The following is a 19,069-nucleotide window of genomic DNA, read 5'->3' on the forward strand; positions in this document are numbered from 1 at the left end:
GTTGATAAGGATTCTGGTGGTGGGGCGGGGGGGAGGGTGTGTGTGTGATGGTAATGACGGGGGGTGATGGGGATGATGGGGGTGACGGGGGCCGAACGGGGAGACTCGGGGGGGTGATGGACGCGGGAGGGTGACGAGGCGGGGGGGTTCTGGGTGAGCCCGGCAGGGCGCAGCAGTGGGCGGAACCGGAACGCGCCCCGCCCCTCTTTCCGCCCCGCCGTTCTGATTGGCCACCGCCCCCTCATTATGCTAATACAGCACCCTTGGGCGGGGCCATCCGGCTGACGTCACGGGCCCGCTGGCGGGCGCGGGCCGAGCCGAGCCGAGCCGAGAGGTGCCGAGCGGGGCGGTGCCGAGCGGTGCCGAGGCGAGCCGAGAGGTGCCGAGTGGTGCCGAGCGGAGCCGGGCGGTGCCGAGCGGTGCCGGTCGGGCGGGGCGGGGCGCGGAACGGGCCATGGCGGCGGCGGCGGCGGGCGAGGCGGCGGGGGGCGGCGTTCAGCACCGCGAACAGCGGCCGGGTGAACGGGCTGAGCCGCCCGCCCGGCGCCATCGCCATGAAGGACCACGACGCCATCAAGCTGTTCGTGGGGCAGATTCCGCGCAACCTGGAGGAGAGCGACCTCAAGCCGCTGTTCGAGGAGTTCGGCCGCATCTACGAGCTCACCGTGCTCAAGGATCGCTTCACCGGCATGCACAAAGGTGCGGGGGCGGCGGGCCGGGGGACCCCCCGGGTGGAACGCCCTGACATGGGACACCCAGGTCTGGGGTCTGTCCTGAGGTGGGGGGGGGGGGCACCCTCAGTGAGATACCACTCTGGTGGGACAGCCTGAGGTGGGGACACCCTCAGTGAGATACCACTCTGGTGGGACAGCCTGAGGTGGGGAGCACCCTCAGTGAGGTGCCACTCTGGTGGGACAGCCTGAGGTGGGGAGCACCCTCAGTGAGGTGTCACTCTGGTGGGACAGCCTGAGGTGGGGAGCACCCTCAGGTGTCACTCTGGTGGGACACCCTGAGGTGGGGGGGACCCTCAGTGAGGTGCCACTCTGGTGGGACAGCCTGAGGTGGGGAGCACCCTCAGTGAGGTGTCACTCTGGTGGGACACCCTGAGGTGGGGGGGACCCTCAGTGAGGTGCCACTCTGGTGGGACAGCCTGAGGTGGGGAGCACCCTCAGTGAGGTGTCACTCTGGTGGGACACTCTGAGGTGGGGGGGACCCTCAGTGAGGTGCCACTCTGGTGGGACACCCTGAGGAGGGGGGCACCCTCAGTGAGGTACAGCGTTGGTGGGACAGCCTGAGGTGGGGGCACCCTCAGTGAGGTGCCACTCTGGTGGGACAGCCTGAGGTGGAGTATCCTGAGATGTGGGATCCCTCAGATGGGACATCACTGAGATGTGGCACCTAACTATGGGCCACCCATGAGGCAGGACAAACTGAAGTGGGGGGGGGAATCTCTCAGTTGAGGGGTCCTGTTCCTCAGGTGGGATACCCCTGTGGTGAGGTACCCCTCAAATGGGACAGCCAGAGATGGATCACCCTGACAAAGGAATATCCCTCAGGTAGGATGCCCTGAGGGTGGCGATCCCGCAGTTGTGGTACCCCTGTGGTGGGATAAACTGAGATGGAGTATGAGATGGCATATAGGGGGACCCCTGGGGTGAAGACACCCCTGAAGTGGGACACCCTGGGGCAAAGGCACCCAAGTGTGAGGCACTCCTGATATGGCAGAGCCTGAGGTAGGATATCCCGGAAACGAAGGCACCCCTGAAATGAGGTTCCCCATCAGATGGGGCAACCTGAGGTTTGGTATTTAAGTGTGGGCCACCACTGAGGTGGGATGCTCTGAGATGAGGGTACCCCTCATGTGGGATATCCTGAGGTGGTGCATCCCAAGACAGGGATACCTCTAAGGTGGGACATCCCTGAGATGGAGGCATCCATGAGGTGGAATAACCTGAGGTGGAGTACCCTGAGGTATAGATGGGATGCTTTGGGGTGAATGTACCCCTAAGTTGGAGGCAACCTTGAGGTAGAGCACCCTGAGGTGGGAACACCCCAGTACGGAGCATTTGGATATATGGCCCCTCCTAAGATTGGGGTACCCCTGAGGAAGAGGGTAGCCCCCACCAGGGATCAGGGTGCTGCTGTCTGGCTTGGGGGCACCCCTGAGATCAGAGCATCACAGGGCAGGGAGCACTGCAATGGATTTTAGAACATCTACCTGGCTTGGGGGCACCTGTCTGGCATCAGCACACCCACATGAGTTTTGTGCACCCCTGGAGTTGCAGAACCCCTGGGATACAGGTAGCCCACAGTGGATGGGGGACACCATGTCTGCACTGTGTCCCAGGTGCTGTGGCACTGTGGCATGGCATGCGGAGCACGGGCACTTGGAGCAGCGACGCACCGAGGGGGTCACATACACACCGCTGAGGTCTCCACGGAACCCCCCACCCAAGAGCTGTGGTGTGCAGCACCAGAGCAGGGTCAAGGCACCCCCGGTGTCACCCAGACAGGAACCACAAGCTGTCACCAAACCCCCGTGCCACGGCCAGCACCTGCTTCTCTGGGACTTTCCTGAGAAGCCAAAACTTGGCATTTGTGGTTGCTGCCTTCTCGATGCCCTTTGGCTATGGGGCAGCTGCCTGGACTCTTATCATTTTTGGGACTGTGGCCTCCAACATTTCTCCAGGTGTCTCCAAAGCTGCTTCTGTGCCTGGATCAATGGGATTTGCACCCTTCCAGGCTCCCTCAGTGCTTCCTCCAGCGCTGACTTCAACGTCTGCGGCCCAGCCGTATGATTTAATTGTGGACGCTCCTCTAATTTGAACGGCATACTCCCTCCTGGTGAGCCTCCAGAGCAGAATTGCTCCTGCACCAGCCCTCCAAACTTCTCCAGAATGCCCGGGCACCGTCTACATTGTCGCCTGCAGGAAAAACAGGGGAAAAAAAAGAGAGAAAGAAGAGCGGAGAGCAGGAAGCCAACATGATTACAGATGGTAAACACTGGAAATGGCACCGGGACTGAGGCGAGCTGCTGTGCTGATCTCCTCGTCCCACCCGCAGCGGGAGGGTATTGATCCAGGGGGATCTCTCCTTGCTCTCCGTGAGGGCATATGTCCCCAGCACCCCAAGGCGGGCGAGGGACCCCATCCCACAGCGTCCCCCGCCCTGCCGCCATGCTCCCTCTCCTCCCAGGCACGCTGATTGTACTTATTAAGAGTTATTAATACTTAATCAGCTGGTGGATTTAATTGTGCCAATATTAAAAATGCATCAATGTCAATTTTATTCATTAAATATTTACTTTGTTGAAGGGAAACTGTTTTGCTGCTGTTTTAATATTACTTTCAGATGCTTTTGGATGTGACCCCAGCAAATTGGGGGGGAGCCCTCAGGGAGGGAGCGGTGCAGCGGTGGCACAGGCACCAGGAATGCTTCAGGAGCAGCAAAGCGAAGAGGACCGGACCCTGTCCCCAGGGCTCGCTCGTTGCTGCCAGCTCTGCGAGCGAGTGGCTCGGCAGTGTGAGTCAGCGTGGGAAAACCTCACCCCAGGCGTATTCCCGATTTCCAAAGCACCATGATGTCGAAGGAGCTGGAGTGCCTTCACCACATGAATCTCATCCCCAAGGAGGATGCTTAGGCTGGGAGAAGTGCGGTGGCAAGACAGGGTGCACAGCCTCAACACCTGGAGATCTGCTTCCTAGAGGACTTGGGCTGTGGCTTTCCCCAGGGCTGGGGCCAGAGGGCTGCTGCCCATGTGCTCCCTGCTCCTCCCTGGCTCCTTCCTTCATCCTGCTGCTCCATCCCCTACCCTGTTCAGGAGGTGAACTGTGACCCTGTGTGTGCCCATCTGGGTGTAGAGTACCAGGGTACCAGGATGCTGGATGCCATGGGGCCAGGGTGTCAGTGCAATGGGATGGTGGATGCCATGGTGCTGAGCTGCTGGATGCCACCGTGCCAGGGTGCTGGATGCCATGGTGCCAGATTGTCAGGGTGCTTGTTGCTGGATGCCGTGGTGCTGAGGTGATAAATGCCACCATTCCAGGGTGCCAGATCCTAGGTTATAAACTGTCAGGGTGCCAGTGTTGAATGCTAGGGTGCCAGGATGTCAGGGTGCTGGGATGGTGGATGCCATGGTGCTGAGGTGCTGAATGCCACCATGCCAGCTTGCTGGGGTTCTGGATGCCGCCATGCCAGGGTGCCAGAGTGCTGGGATGCTGGATGCCACAGTACCAGGGTGGTGGTGTGCTGGTTATCACTGTGCTGGATGCCAGGATGCTGAGACACCACAGTGCCATATTAGCTGTGCCACCAGCTCCCTGTGTGCTCACGCTGCTGCGGCAATGCCAGGCTGGACACTGATCCCGTCTCCCTGTCTCCACAGGCTGTGCCTTTCTCACCTACTGCGCCCGTGACTCCGCACTGAAGGCACAGAGTGCCCTGCACGAGCAGAAGACACTGCCAGGGGTAAGTGACACCAGGGAGTTGGGGTCAGTTGGGGCAGGGCCTGGAGACACCTCCCTGAAGCATGGGAGAATTAAGTGACACTGAGGTGGTCGAGTTGAGCTGGCGCAACACCTGGTGACACCTCCCTGAGGCATGGAAGCCTTAAGTGACACCAAGGGATCGGGGTGAGCCAGGGCGGGGGCTGGTGGCACCTCCCCGAGGCGCGGCAGCCACTTCCAGCAGCCGCAAACCAAGGCATCGATTTTCCAGCCGCCCGCGTGCTGTTGCGCTTTCTGTGGGCTCCGACCTCCCGAGCTTAACAAAGTGAAAATAAATATTTAATTATTCACCTAAATAAAAATCAATAGGCCCGCGGGTTGGCTGGGGAAAGAGCCGGGGCCCATGAATATCAATCCCTGCTGTGTGTGTGGAGCTGACAGAGGGGGATGAGGTTTGTGGGGATGTGGCTTCCTGAGCTGTGCTCTTACTGGTGGGGCCATGCTTGAGTAGGTTCGAGAGTTAACAGCCCAGCTTGGCAGCCTAAAGGAGGCCGGGGTCAGACCCTGCCTGGGGATTCTCATCAGGCACACACATGTGTGTATCGCTATTGCCATGGCCATTCGCTTGGGGGTTGGGGATGCATGCATGAGCACCTGTGTGCACATGGATGTGTGGGTGCGTGCCCCACAGGAGCTCACAGCTGAGTCCACCCCTCTGTGTGTGTGTGCACACACAGCGGTGCAGGGGACTGTGTGCTTGTGCTCACACCCCTGTGCCCATGCAGGTGCTAACACCTGTGTGTGCTCACACTTGTGTGTGCTTACCTGTTGGTGCCTGAGCACCCCTTCTATTCTTGCACACACCCATGTGTATGCACTTGTGTACGCTTGGGTACACACCTGTGAGTGCCTGTGAACACAGCTCTGTGTCTGTGCACACCTTTCTGCTTGCGCACACAAGCACACCCGTGTGTTTTTATGTAAAACCTCTCTACCTGTGCTCACCCCCTGTACCTGCTCATACACCTTGTACCTGTATTCACACACCTACACCTGTGCTCACATACCTGCTCATACCACCTGTACCTGTGCTTACCCCCTCTATCTACGCATCCCCTGTACGTGTATTCACACACCTATACCTGTGTTCACCCCCTGTACCTGCTCACACACATCTACCTGTGCTCACACCTGTCCCTGCTCATACCCTGTACCTGTGCTCACCCCCTGTACCTGCTCACACGCATCTACCTGTGCTCACACCTGTCCCTGCTCATACCCTGTACCTGCGCTCACCCCCTGTACCTGCTCACACGCATCTACCTGTGCTCACACCTGTCCCTGCTCATACCCTGTACCTGCACACCCCCTGTACCTGTGCTCACACCCCTGTACCTGCGCACCCCCGTGTTCCCTCCCTCGCCCCCCAGCCCCAGCCAGGCCCCGCCCCCGGTGTGTCGCGGGACCGGGGGCGTGTCCAGACGGTGGAGGGCGTGTCCCCAGTGAGGCCCCGCCCCCCGCTGGCCCGGCCCGGCTCGGCTCGGCGGGGCTGCCGCCGCCCCGCCCTGTGCCCCGCCCCCCGCGCGCCTCTGCGTGAGCCCAGCCGAATCCGGCCGAGCCGAACCGAACCCAGCCGAGCTAAGCCGAACCCAGCCGAGCCCTGCCTTGCCGAGCCGAGCCGAGCTAAGCCGAGCCTGGCCGAGCCGCCTCGGGTGGAGCCGAGCGCAGCCGAGCTCAGCCGAACCGCCTCCGTGGAGCCGGCGGTCCGGCCGGTCCGGCCATGCAGCTGCCGCAAGTGCCGGCGCCGGGGCCGCGGCCGCCCGTGCTGTGGGTGCCCGCCGGGTCCAAGATCCTCTGCATCGAGGTAGGGCCCCGCCTTTGTCTGCCGCCGCCTCCGCCCGGCCCGGCACGGCCCGGCACCGCCCGGCAGCCTCCGCTCGCGCCGGGGTGGGGGGGCTGCACCGGAGGGGCTGTAGGAGGGATGTGGGTGATGGCGAAGGGGTGTATCTGCTCCCGGGGATGCTGTGTGGGAGTGGGGGTGATGGCGAGAGTGTGGATCCTTGCTCCTGGGGATGGGCATGGAAGGGTGTTAATGGTGAGCAGGGCGTATCTGCACACAGAGATGGGGATAGAGGGGTGTTGGTGAGGGGGTGCATCTGCTCCCAGGGATGGGCTGGGGATACAGCAGTGTTTGTGATCAGGGTGTAATTGCACACAGGGATGGAAGGTGTGAGTGTGGGTGTTGGTGATGGAGAGTATCTGAACCCAGGGATGGGAATGAGGATGGAGCAGTGTTGGTGAGGGGGTGTATCTGCTCCCAGGCATAGGATGGGGATGGAGTAGTGCTGGTAATCAGGGTGTATTTGCACACAGGCAGGGATGGAGGGGTGTCGATGAGCAGAGTGAATGTGCACGCAGGGTTGGGGTGTGTGAGTGGGCGTGTTGCAGGGTGTATCTGCACACAGGGATGAGGATGGAGGGATGTTGGTGGGGAGATGTATCTGCTCCCAGGGATGGGGTGGGCGGGTGTGGGTGTTGCAGGGGGTATCTGCACACAGGGATGAGGATTTGGGGGTGTTGGTGACAGGGTGTATATGCTCCCAAGGATGGGTGTTGGGGATGAAGGAATGTTGGTGAGGAGGGTGTATTTGCACAGAAGAATGGGGTTGGAGGGCTGTTGGTGAGGGGATATATCTGCACCCACAGATGGGGTGTGTGGGTGTGAGTGTTGCTGTGCAGGGTGTATCTGCACCCAGGGATGAGGTGCATGTGTTGGCAGGGTGATTGTTGGTGATGAGGGTGTATTTGCACTCAGGGATGGGGGCTGTGTGTGTATGTGTGTGGCCGAGAGGATGTATCTGCACCCAGGGAAAGAGAGGGTCTCGGCAGAGGGGTGTTGGTGATGTATCTGGACCCAGGGAGGCTGTGTGTGGTGTGGCTGTCGGTGAGGAGGGTGTTCTGACACCCAGGAATGCTCGGGTGGGGGGTTGGGGGGGTGTGTGTTTGCAGGCAGGGATGGAGGATGATGGTGAGGAGGTGTATCTGCCCCCAGGGATGGGTTTGGTGTGTGTGTTGGCCTGAGGGTGTATTTTTCCAGCGCAGGCTTGTGTGTGTGTGTATATGTGGTGCAGGTGTGCAAGGGGCAGTGCTTGGGGGAGTGTTGCACCCGCAGGCAGTGTGAGGAGGGGTGTGTGCACTAGCAGGGGTACGGCTTTGACCCCCGGGTATGTGCAGGTCGGTGTTGGTGGGTGTGCAAGCACGTGGGTGTCTGTGTGTGTGGGAAGAGGAGCTTAGGGTGTCTTTGCCCCCAGTGATGGTGACAGGGTGTGGGTGCACATGGGTTGGAGGAGTGGCAGCAGTGGGGGTGTGTGGGCACACTGGGTGTGACAGGGAGTGCAGGTGTGCAGAGGTGTTGCACTGGGCTCAGGTGTGCATGGTGGCCGTGGGGATGGGATGTGGGTGTTGCTGGGGATGCCGTGAGCCAAGGTGTCCATGTGCCTGCAGAGGGCTCCCGAGGGTTCCACTGTGGGTCCTGCAGCTACAACAGGGAAACTGAGGCAAGGGGCATTGTATCCCCGGCGCTGGCTGTGCATCCCGGGCTGCGTGCCCGTGGTTGTGTGTGATCCATGGCAGCAGGGAAGGTTCTGTGGGAGTTGCGTGGCAGGCAGACTGGGATTGTCCAGGTGCCCGCAGGGCTGTGTGTGGTGGTGCATGGCCGCACGTAGTGCTGGGACAGACGTGTGGTGTGCACAGCGCTGCGTGGGCACAGGTGTGGGGCTTCAGAGGTGTACGGCTGTGCCAGGGGGATTGGGGGTGGCTGTGCTTGGGCGGTGCTGGGGGCCTGTGGTTGTGTTCAGAGGTGTGTGCAGGGTGTGCCGGGGTGGTCATACACGTGCAGGGTTGTGCAGTGGCATGGCTGTCCTCAGGCTGGCTGTGTGGCCTTTCTGTGGGTTACCATCAGGGCTCTGTCAAGGTATTCCCCTGATGAGTGACTGCCAGTACCTCGGTTCCTGTCTCCCTGGGGTGGCATGGACACCAGGCTCCCATGTGCACTTGCTGCTCCAGTGTCACCTGCCACGTCCATCTCATTTGGGTGCATGGTGGCCTGCTGGATCCTCTGGCTGTTGGTTGTGAGGATAAGGAGGAGGAGTGTGATGCTAAGGAAGGAGCAAAGGCCAGAAGTGACCCACTGAGCACATCCCCTGACAGGGATTCTATGGGCTGGCTCTCCCTGGTACCCGGGTTTTTGCGGGTCTCCATATTTGGGTGGGGGACAGTGCCTGAGCAGTCAGAAGGTAGTTTAGCAACTGCTGGTAACCTCCTGTGCTGTGGAACACCAGTGGTATGGCCATGGGGTAGCTGGGGCTTTGTGAACTGCTGATGATGGTTGGTGCTGGAGCACCCCAAGCAGGGTGTCACTACGAGCTTGGGGTGTGGGAGATGGCTGGAGTTGGGGTTGGATGGATGCATGCATGCATGCTGTGGGAGTGGAAAGGTAGGTGGTGGCAAGATGGGAGATGGATGGGCAGATGGAAGGGTGGTACAGGGAGGGATTGGTGTTGGGGATATGGTTGGGTGTTGAGGGGATGGATGGGTGTTGGCAGATGGATAGAGGATCTTATCAATATAGATAGATGCTATGGGAATGGATGGGTGTGTGGGGATGGATGTTGGGGATATGGATGGCTGCAATGGGGATGGACAGGTATTCAGGGGGGGATGGATGGGTGTTGGTGATATAGATGGATGCTATGGGAACAAATGGGTGTTAGGAGGATGGGTGTTGGGGATATGGATGGGTTCTATGGCAATGGATGGATGCTATGGGAATGGGTGTTGGAATATGGCTGGATGAATCCAGGGAGAAGATGGGTGTGTGGGTGATTGTGTGGGTTTCCAGGATGGCTGAATGGAGGGATGGGTGTTGCAGGGTGGGCAGGTGGGTGTCAGGAGCAGGGCGAAATGCCTGGATGGCTGTTTACTGTGGGAGGATGGATAGAGGGCTGTGTGGACACGGTGCAGGGGTGCTGTGGGGACAGTCAGGAGCTCTGAGTGCCACAGGGGGTCACCGAGCACCCTGTGGTGGGCATGTCGCGATGTCAAGGGTGCCAAAACCCTCTTTTGGGGGTGTCTAGAGGCCAGGACAATTTCTCCTTGGTGCGGTGTGGCAGCCCTGGGGTAGGTTAGCTGGTCCCCGAGGCCTGACATTTATAAACATCAGCCGCTCCCGGGGAATCAATAGAGTTTAATAACCGGCAAGCGGAGACGGGAGACACATCAAAATGACACTCTGCGGCTCCGTAAATGTTATTCTAAATCATCCTCACTGGGTTTATTACATTAAGCATACAGCAGCGGGCATGGGAAATTTATTCCATCAAAGGCCATCACGCTGGTAAATGGGGCTGGCGGGTCAGTGGAGGGGGGCAGCCCCCCCAAAATGGGGTTCCCTCCTCCCAGCTGTGGCAGGGATGTGAGGGACAGCAGGGTTTTGGGTTTAGGGTCTCAGTGCTGTCACAGCCTCCGGAGTTTGGGCTGAGCCAAATCCTGCCCCTGTACAAGGTGGATGTTTGGGGGACTGGTGACATTATGGGTGACACTGTGAGGTGTCCCTTGGTGCCACACTCTGTGCTATCCCATGACTCCTGGGGACTCAATCCCTTCCCTGGACCATCCCCAGCTCTGCACCGACATTTCTCTCCACGTTTCCCTGGAGATGAGGAGGTTGCTGTGGAAACCTCCCTCCTCTTCTCTCTTACCCATCCTCTTCCTCACCCTGATGTGAGGGGGACTGTCTCTGCCCCCACCCAGCCCCAAAATTTAGGGACCCCTTCCAGGGGTTCTGCGGGGAGCACCTGGGATGGGGGTGCACACACACATGGGGGCGACTGGACCCGTGTGTGCTCAAGGCGTGTTCATGTGCGCACCCCCGCGCCATCATGTGTGACATCTTGCTGTTGCCGTGGCGACCCCATCGAGCACATGGCTCAGGCTCCGCAGCATCGCGGGGGAAGCATGCTTGTTGCCATGGAAACGGCCATAATTGTAGCATTTTTCGGCTAAAAGAGGGGAAAAAGGAGGGGGAGAGAGGAGGAGGAATGGTTCCATGGGGCAATAGGCCAGGGATGTGCCTGCCAGCCCAGCATGTCCTGCTGCATACGGGTGTCACGCTCGTGGGTGCACATGGCGGTGACATGGAGAAGGCCAAATTTGGGTGAGGTTTGGGAAAAGGAGGGCAATGGTGCCAGAGGGGCTGGGGCTGGCAGGATGCTGCTGCTGCCTCTGCAGTCCTTTGCAGTCGAGGAAAGCAGGCAGGCGGCCAAGCCTGGCACTGGCGGCCCCGCGGGCGCCTGCAGCACCGGGTGCCCATAGCCAGGGCCAGAGCATTGCCCTTTGCACATGGCATCCCTGGGTCTCTGTGGCCACAAGCCCTAGATCTGTTCATGCAGGTCCCTCCCCTTTTCCCCAGCTCCCTGTGCCAGTCATTGGCCAAATCCTGCTGTTCCCCATGGAAAGGGTTCAGGGGCCACCACATGACCACCTACTCTTGCTTGTTTTGCAGATGAACCGCCCCATCCAGGTGAAGCCGGCCGACAGCGAGGGCCGAGGAGGTAGGTCCTCAATTCTCTGGATGCCTGGCACGGGGGCACAGGGTCACCCGGGGGGTGATGGGGGACATGGTGGCGTTGCGAGGACTGCTGTGCAAAGGCTGGTTTGCAGACAAATCCAGGAAAGGAGCTGCCTTTGCTGGTGGCATCCAAACCTGGGCGCAGAGCAAATGCCATCTTTTCTCTTCCTGTCTAGTCAGTTGGGGGGAACATTCTGATGTCATCCTGGGAATGTCCTGACATCATACCATGAGCATCCCAACATCCTGGGGAGCAGAGCACCAGCCAGCCGCTCTCCCTCACCACCTTAATTTACCAAAAACCAATTCCCTCTCCAGAGCTGCCTGTGGGGACCCCAGAGCAGGAGTTGACTGCATGTGGCCCAAAGCCCTTCTTAAACTACCACCCCCCCTAAATTCTTTGTGAGCATTTGCCATTCATCAGGCTGTGGCATTGCCAGTCTGTAGTGATCATTTGGGCAAAATCGCAAAAATTGGATCAAAATCCCACATCTGTTGTGTTGCTGGGCAGGTAGGTGCTATAGGACATGAAGGATGCTCTCCTGGGGCCACCTGCACTTGGCAGGGTGGCTGGGGCAGCTCCCTCCCCATCCAAACCCTGTTATTAAACACACCGGGAGCTGGTCCCAGCATGTCCCAGAGGGACCTAGCAAATAAATTACCCACTTACCGAGCGTAATTGGTGAAGGATTAAAAATCGATGGGTAAGCTGGGGCTCCCATCTCCAGCCCCCTCACCCAGGAGGCAACGCTGGGCTGCCCAGCCCACTCCCCCTGGGACGTGGTTTATGTTTTACTAGGCAACATACGAGCCCTATTCCCTTAACTAATTTTCCTGGTACCTTAACAGACTAAGCATTCATCGTCTCCTGCCATTATTTATTTATTTCCCCAGCAACGCTCTTGACAGGGCACCTTATTTCCTTTGTCAAATGCCATTAGCGTGCGGCGGGAGCGCGTGGCCGCACAAGACAGATGCTGGTAATAATAATGAAATTCTCATTATTTACTATCCCTTCTCTTGTGTTATTGATGTCCCCTGGGCACAGCTGGAGGCTGTGGGTTGTTCTGCAAGTGGATCACACGAGGGTGATCACCTCCAGTTTGCGGATTCTCTTTGTTCCACCGCATCTCACCTCACTCCTGGGGGAGCCAGCTCCCCCATCCCTAGGAAAAGCCCTAGCTCCACTCTCTAAAGCAATGGCTCTTCCAGGATTCACCCCTCAGCAATTTCCCCACAGGAGAAGTTTTCCCATCCTGAGTGTTCTGTAGGATGGAGATGATAAGCCTGGCACCTTCTCCATGGGATCAGTGTCACTCCCTCCCTCTGATGTTACTTGGCTCCTTCCCCTCCATACACCATTTGTGGTGAGGAGTTGGGATGGTGTGTGACCTCCCACTCTCTGATGGGTTTGATTTTGTTTTTAGAAGACAGGAAGCTCTTTGTGGGCATGCTGGGGAAGCAGCAGAGCGAGGACGATGTCCGCCGCCTCTTTGAGCCCTTCGGCCAGATTGAGGAATGCACCATCCTCCGAGGGCCTGATGGAGCCAGCAAAGGTGGGCTTTGGGGCAACAGGGGAACACCCTATGGACCTGCAATGGCCAAATCCAACCTGTCCCATGTTCCCTCTGTTCCCTTAGGTTGTGCCTTTGTGAAATACGGCAGCCACGCCGAGGCACAGGCTGCCATCAACAGCCTGCACGGCAGCCAAACCATGCCGGTAAGTGCCAGGCTCGCACCCTGCCCCGGCTGACCCCATGCTGCCTGCTTAATCCAATCACCCACTAATTTGATCCTCAGTTTAATTGCATCAAAATCCTACAGACTGGCAATTTGTTGGCCACGTCACCCCAGGTTCCTCCTTGCCAGGGTGCTGAGCCCTAGAGATAGGAGCGTGGGGCTAATTCTCTCCATGCCAAAGAAAGGGGCAGTTTAATTAACACTGAAGGCCAGAATTGCGGACAAGGAATAAGGAAGGAAGCAGAGGTCAGGGAGCTGCCACTGGGGAGAAAAACTGGCTATAATTAAACCTCACATCGACCATTGGTTGCTGCTGCCAAGCTGGGCAGCGTTCCCAGGGCTGAGGATGCTGCGGATGCTGCGAGCCACGCCCACGGTGGGTACACAGTTTGGGGCATTGCTCTGGTCCCACCATCAGCCCTATCTTCCCCCCACCTCAGGGCGCCTCATCCAGCCTAGTGGTGAAGTTTGCAGACACAGATAAAGAGAGGACCCTGCGGCGGATGCATCAGATGGCAGGGCAGCTGGGCATCTTCAACCCCATGACCATCCAGTTTGGCGCCTACGGGGCCTACACGCAAGCGGTAGGAGCTGGTGCAGACCAGGGGCTTTGGGGGGCCCCTGTGGGTGGGGGGCTGGTTTGGCCCTTGAAAGCACCAGTGCCAGGGTTTGTGGATGCCTGGGAGGGCTGGTATATCCCTGTTTAAGGGCAGATGCAGGGCTTCCTCCCCACAGCTGAGGGTGGTTGTAGGGTCCAGTGGTCCCATATTTAGCATCACCAAGACCAAAACTCCTGTCCCCAGGTCTGGTAGCAGGTGGCATTTATCCCTCGGAATCCATCCAAAGCAGAGATGCTGATTTACCCTCCCCTCTCTCTCCTTCTCTCTGCCTCCTGCGCTCTGTCCCCTTTCCTCCCTTCTTTCCCGAAGATCATGCAGCAGCAGGCAGCCCTGATGGCGGCCGCACAGGGCACCTGCCTCAACCCCATGGCTGCCATCGCTGCCGCCCAGATGCAACAAATGGCCGCCTTCAATGTCAGCGGGCTGGTGGCTGCCCCCCTCACCCCCTCTTCAGGTAGGACCCCCGCATTTGCCACTTGACATCCTCGAGGGGCGCTCTTGAGGTGATGCCGGCCCTGACACCATGCTTGTACCTACCTGCAGGTACAAGCACTCCTCCAGGGATCAGCACGGCACCGGTGCCCAGCATTGCCACGCCCATTGGGGTGAATGGCTTCAGCCCACTGCCGCCCCAGACCAATGGGCAGCCTGCCTCGGAGACCATCTACACCAATGGCATCCACCCCTACCCAGGTACAGCCCTCCTGGGGCTCAGCCACAGCCCCCGGGGCTAGGGGAGTGTGATTGGCTCATGCAGGATGCTCAAGGGGTGTCCCCATCCCAGGAACACGCTGGATGAACCCGCTGTGTGCTCCCGTGGCATCACTGCAGGGAGGAGGGAATTCAGGCAGGGAGCAGCTCTGCCCCTCCATGGCGATGCTTGGTCAGGAGCCCTTTCCCATGGGAGCTGCGCATGCATCCCTGGCTTTCTCTGGCTTATTCTATCTTCCTTTTCCTTTCTCTTCTCTTCCCAGCTCAAAGCCCCACGGTGGCAGACCCCCTCCAGCAGGCCTACGCCGGCATGCAGCACTATGCAGGTCTCAAACTTCGCTTCCCACTCCTTCCCTCTCTCCCCTCTTTGCTCCTCACCCTTATTTTTGGGAGGTGAACATCACTCTGGGGTTGAACATTGGACTGGGGGCAGTGTATTTGGGCACTGATCACAGATTCATGAGGGGAGCAGCAGGTGCTGAGCCTTGGCAGGAGCTCCAGGCTGGCAATGCCAATGAAAGCACTGTCCCCTCATCTCACTGGCTCCTCTTATGGCCCCTCGTGCAAATTTTGGATAGTGCAAAGTGAATTTTAATACCCATGGGGCTGAGAGAACTCCATGGGGGAGCCCTGGCAGTGGTATTGAAAAGAGGGGGTAAGATCTGGGAGGTGACAGAGGGCCACCTCCACACCAAGACACCAAATGTCTTTGGATGTTCATCACGTGGCAAAGTCTGATGGCCAAGGACATGGGCTGTGGAGGGAAAGGAGTCAGAGCCTCCCATGGAAATATGTCAAGCCCAGCAGACATTTAATTAGGAGCACTGACAGCAACGTCCAGATTTGCAACAGAAAACCAAGTTTTGGACCCCAAATCTTTGGGGTTTTTCAGTGAAAAGTACCAACTTTCTTCAGCCTTGAGGCTGTATTACTGCTATCACCAGCATTTCTCCTGGGAGAGCTGTTCCCACATCCCTGGTGTGTCGGGAGGGGTGGGAAAGGCAGAGCCAACAGCCATGGGGCAGGAGAGGTCCCTCGATCGCAGGTGGCAGTAGGGGACCTGCCTGTCCCAGCCCTCTCCATGGCTGGGTCGAGTGCCGTGGCCTCAGCTTCTTTTTTCTCTCTTCCAGCAGCATATCCCACTGCCTACGCTCCCATCAGCCAAGCCTTTCCCCAGCAAGCGCCCCTCATCCCACAGCAGCAGAGAGAAGGTGAGGGGTGGGGGTCACCTCATGTGGGGCCGGTGGCTCCTCGGTGTCCCCCCAGGGTGGCCCCACTTTGTAGCTGACATGTCCTGTCCTTTGTGTGTCACCCAGGTCCCGAGGGCTGTAACCTGTTTATTTATCACCTGCCCCAGGAGTTCGGGGACGCAGAGCTCACGCAGATGTTTTTGCCTTTCGGCAACGTCATCTCTGCCAAAGTCTTTGTGGACCGTGCCACCAACCAGAGTAAATGCTTTGGTAAGTCCCAGGGTGTGGCTCTCCCTGGTGTCCCAGATCAGGGCTCCAGCTCTTCCCAGTCCCCAGCTCAAAGTTCCAGCTATCCTTAACATCACAGTTTGGAGCTCTGGCTCTTCCTCAACATCCCAACTCAGGGGTCTGGCTCTCTTCAGCATCCCATTTTAAATATCTGATGCTCCTTGACATCCCAGCTCTTACCAGTCTCCAGCTCCAGAGTCCCATTCTTTCTGGTCTCCAACCTGGAGGTCCAGCTCTCCTAATATTCTGCCTTAGGGGGTCTGTCTCTCCCCAGATCCCATCTAAGGGTTTGGCCCTCCCCAGTCTTCCCAGCTCAGGAGTCTGGTTCTTCCAGAACACCCAGTGCAGAGCATTTCCATCTCAGGCATCCAGTTCTCCCTGAAGTCCCTGCTTAAGAGTCTGTCTCTCCAACATCTCATCTTGGGGATCTCTCTTTCCCTAGTCTCCAGCTCAGATGTCCATGTCTCCCTGCTGTCCCTTGCTTGGGGTCCAACAGTCCCATATGTCCCCAGCTCAGGGATCTGTATCTCCCTCTCATAGACCTCAGTGTCCCCATAGACTCTTTCACTATGGTGTCTTTGGAGGCCCTGTCACCTCAGGGTCTCTGCAGACCTGGCCTACAGATGTCCCCTGAGCCCACACATCCCATCCTGCTGTCCCCACAAACCCCATCACCCTGGTATCTCCACATACCTGCAGACCTTAGTGTCCCCACAGACCCCATCACCTCAGTGTCCCTGCGGCCCCTACCACTTTAACAGACTATGTCACCCCAGTGACCCCACAAATCCCATCCCATAGTGTCCCTGCAGATGACTCCAGTGTTCTGTGGACCCTCTTAGGCTGCTGTCCTCACAGCCTTGTCAGCTCAGTGTCCCTGCAGACCTCGGTGTCGCTGCAGGTGCCATCACCTGTCACCACCTGTAACCTGGGGCTGTGATGTTACCCAAGGACCCCCTCTCCCAGCAGTCCCAAACCAGGAGCATCCCACAGGATTTCAGTGCCTGGGTTGAGGCGAGGCAGCCACCTGTGATGTTTGTGGTGACAAGCCCCTGTGTCCCCTCCTCACCAGGTTTTGTCAGTTTTGACAATCCGACGAGTGCTCAGGCAGCCATTCAGGCCATGAATGGCTTCCAGATCGGCATGAAGAGGCTAAAAGTGCAGCTAAAGCGGCCGAAAGACGCCAACAGACCCTACTGACCCCAGCTCAGCCTGCGGAGAGGTGAGGGCACCGGGCCCTGGGGGACGTGGTGGTCATGGAGCATCCCCCTGTCCCCGTGTTTACATCCCGAGTGTGTGCAGGGATCTCTGCCTGGTACCACCCACTCAATGAATCTGGGTCCCTCCCTCTGTCCTTCCCTCCCTCCATCCCCTGGAAACAGGCTGACAGCCTTTTCCTTCTATTTCAGGTCGGACGTCCCGCAGTGTCTGACGACTTTCCCCTTCCCCAAGTGCAGTATCCAAACCCGTAACTCTCTTTCTTTGCAACACATCCCGGAGTAGGAAAAGGAGGAGGAGGAGGAGGTAAAGGAGAAAACGGCAAAGAAGAGAGCATTTTGGTCGTAGCTTTTCCTTTTTGAATTTTTTCCCAAACTGGTCTTGTTTGTTGTTTAACGGGAATGAGAAGAAGACAAGGAAGGAGGGGAGCGATGCGTCGCCGGGGCTGTGATTGGCTGCCGGCCGCTCGCCAGGACTCACCGGATCCCTCACTGGGAGCAAGGCTGATGGCTCTGGGCAGCCAGGCCACAATCTACCTTTGTTTTTTGGGTTTTTTTTTAAAGCACTCATTTGCTGCTACCGATTTCCCAGGAGAAACGAGGAAAAGAGGCTCCAAATGGATTCTTAAACCAAAGCCGGTGGGACGGGACCAGCCTCGGGCGCTTCACCTGGAGGATGTTTGTTTGGATGATAAAGAAAAACGGCAAGATTTTCCTTTTTCCCTGCATTGGGGAAAAAAAAAAGAAGGATCAAAGTATGTTGGACTTATAGAAGATATATATAAATAAGTATATATATATATATATCCCATGGAGCAGGGTGGCGGGACATGCGCTTCCCCTGCTTGTCACTGGCACAGGGACATAGGATTACTTGTTTCAGAGTCATATCATTCCTTAGAGTTTAGGGACCAAAGGACTATTGCTTTTTTTAAATATATCTATAAATAAATTAATTTAAAAAAAAAAACAAAACAAAACAAAACACACAAAAAAACTTCGGGAAAGGAGGAGAAAATCCAACAAAAATTAAGAAGGTTGAGTAAAACCCTCGGGCATTCAGAGCCACGAGCGTTTCCTACAGGGCTCGGATTTGGGGGGTTCAAGGGCTCGGTTTCGGGGGCCAGTTTGTGGCTGGGGATTGGGGGGATGCAGAGGGGATTTGAGGGGGGGACTGCAGTGGCTCCCCCAGCTCCATGGCCCAGGGGGAGTTGGAGCCCCTTGGTCACCTCTGGCAGAGGGTGGAGTGATGTGGTTCTTTGCATTTTGGGTTGGTTTGGGGGGATTTTTGGGTTGGGGGTTTTTTTTTCAGCCAAAAAAACTTTAAAAAAAAAGAAAAATGTGAGGTTTCGGCCAAAATGAAGTGAAGCGAAATAAACTTATTTTGTCAAAATCGTCACCTTCGTTGGTTGTTTGGAGCAATTGCTGCCGCGTCCACCACTCAAACACGACACCCAGGCCCCCTTTATGGCCAGCTTGGCTCCAGCTGGACTGGAGCATCCAACACAATTTGGTGAAGCTGGGAGAGCACCATAGGCCTTGTTATTTGCTTTTTCACAGGAATTGCTATTTTTTGGAGGAATTCTCCCTGGCTGCAGAGGGAATCAGGACAGGACCCAGCCCTGTGGTTTCACTGATCTTTCCAAGGGATGGAGGAGCTTCAGAGAGATGTGACCATGTCCCATGGGATGTCCCTTTACACTTGTGGGTACAGCTGAGTGACTGCCATGATCCCAGGAAAGTGACTTATTTTTTATTTGAGGAAAGGAAAAAACCCCAAACCCCACAAATTTAAGCACCCCCCCCCTCCAAGGGGTAGGTGGCAGGGCCAGGGGCGAGGGAATGATCTGCCCAAGTTTGGGTGGCCCTTGGATACATGGAGCAGCCAGTGTGAGACAAGTGGGGATAGACAGTTTTGTGATCCAGGGGGGGGACAGAAGACAGAGGCATGCCAGAAGTGACACAGAGTGCACCCACTGGTGTAATGAACCTGTCAGGATGCAGGTGGTGACTGTACCAAAACCAGGATAATTCTTACATCGGTTCTTAAATTCCATCATAAATCCTGGCTGAAATCCTGGCCTTGTGCTGCTGTGACTGACCTGGAGAGCCCCTGAACTGTGGGGACCAGTAATGCCCAGCCCCCTCTGCCCGCCCTGAGGCCTGGCAGTGTCTGGGCAATCACTGCTGGGTTTCCATCCAGGTTTGGGTGTAGCAGGATGCAGCTGTG

General features: G+C 57.6%; 1 protein-coding gene across 1 annotated transcript; it reads left to right on the forward strand.

Moving 5' to 3' along the window:
* Positions 1–454: 454 nt before the first annotated feature.
* Positions 455–18,234, forward strand: CELF6 (CUGBP Elav-like family member 6). The gene is given in 14 exon segments (XM_053988911.1): positions 455–484; positions 486–699; positions 4,385–4,467; positions 11,008–11,056; positions 12,501–12,629; positions 12,714–12,793; positions 13,254–13,397; positions 13,743–13,887; positions 13,977–14,126; positions 14,408–14,470; positions 15,275–15,355; positions 15,461–15,604; positions 16,695–16,844; positions 17,032–18,234. Coding segments are annotated over 13 exon segments (1,440 nt in total). The 3' UTR covers positions 16,823–16,844; positions 17,032–18,234.
* Positions 18,235–19,069: the final 835 nt, after the last annotated feature.

This window comes from Vidua macroura, chromosome 12 (genome assembly GCF_024509145.1).
Source record: "Vidua macroura isolate BioBank_ID:100142 chromosome 12, ASM2450914v1, whole genome shotgun sequence".
Lineage (NCBI taxonomy): Eukaryota > Metazoa > Chordata > Aves > Passeriformes > Viduidae > Vidua > Vidua macroura.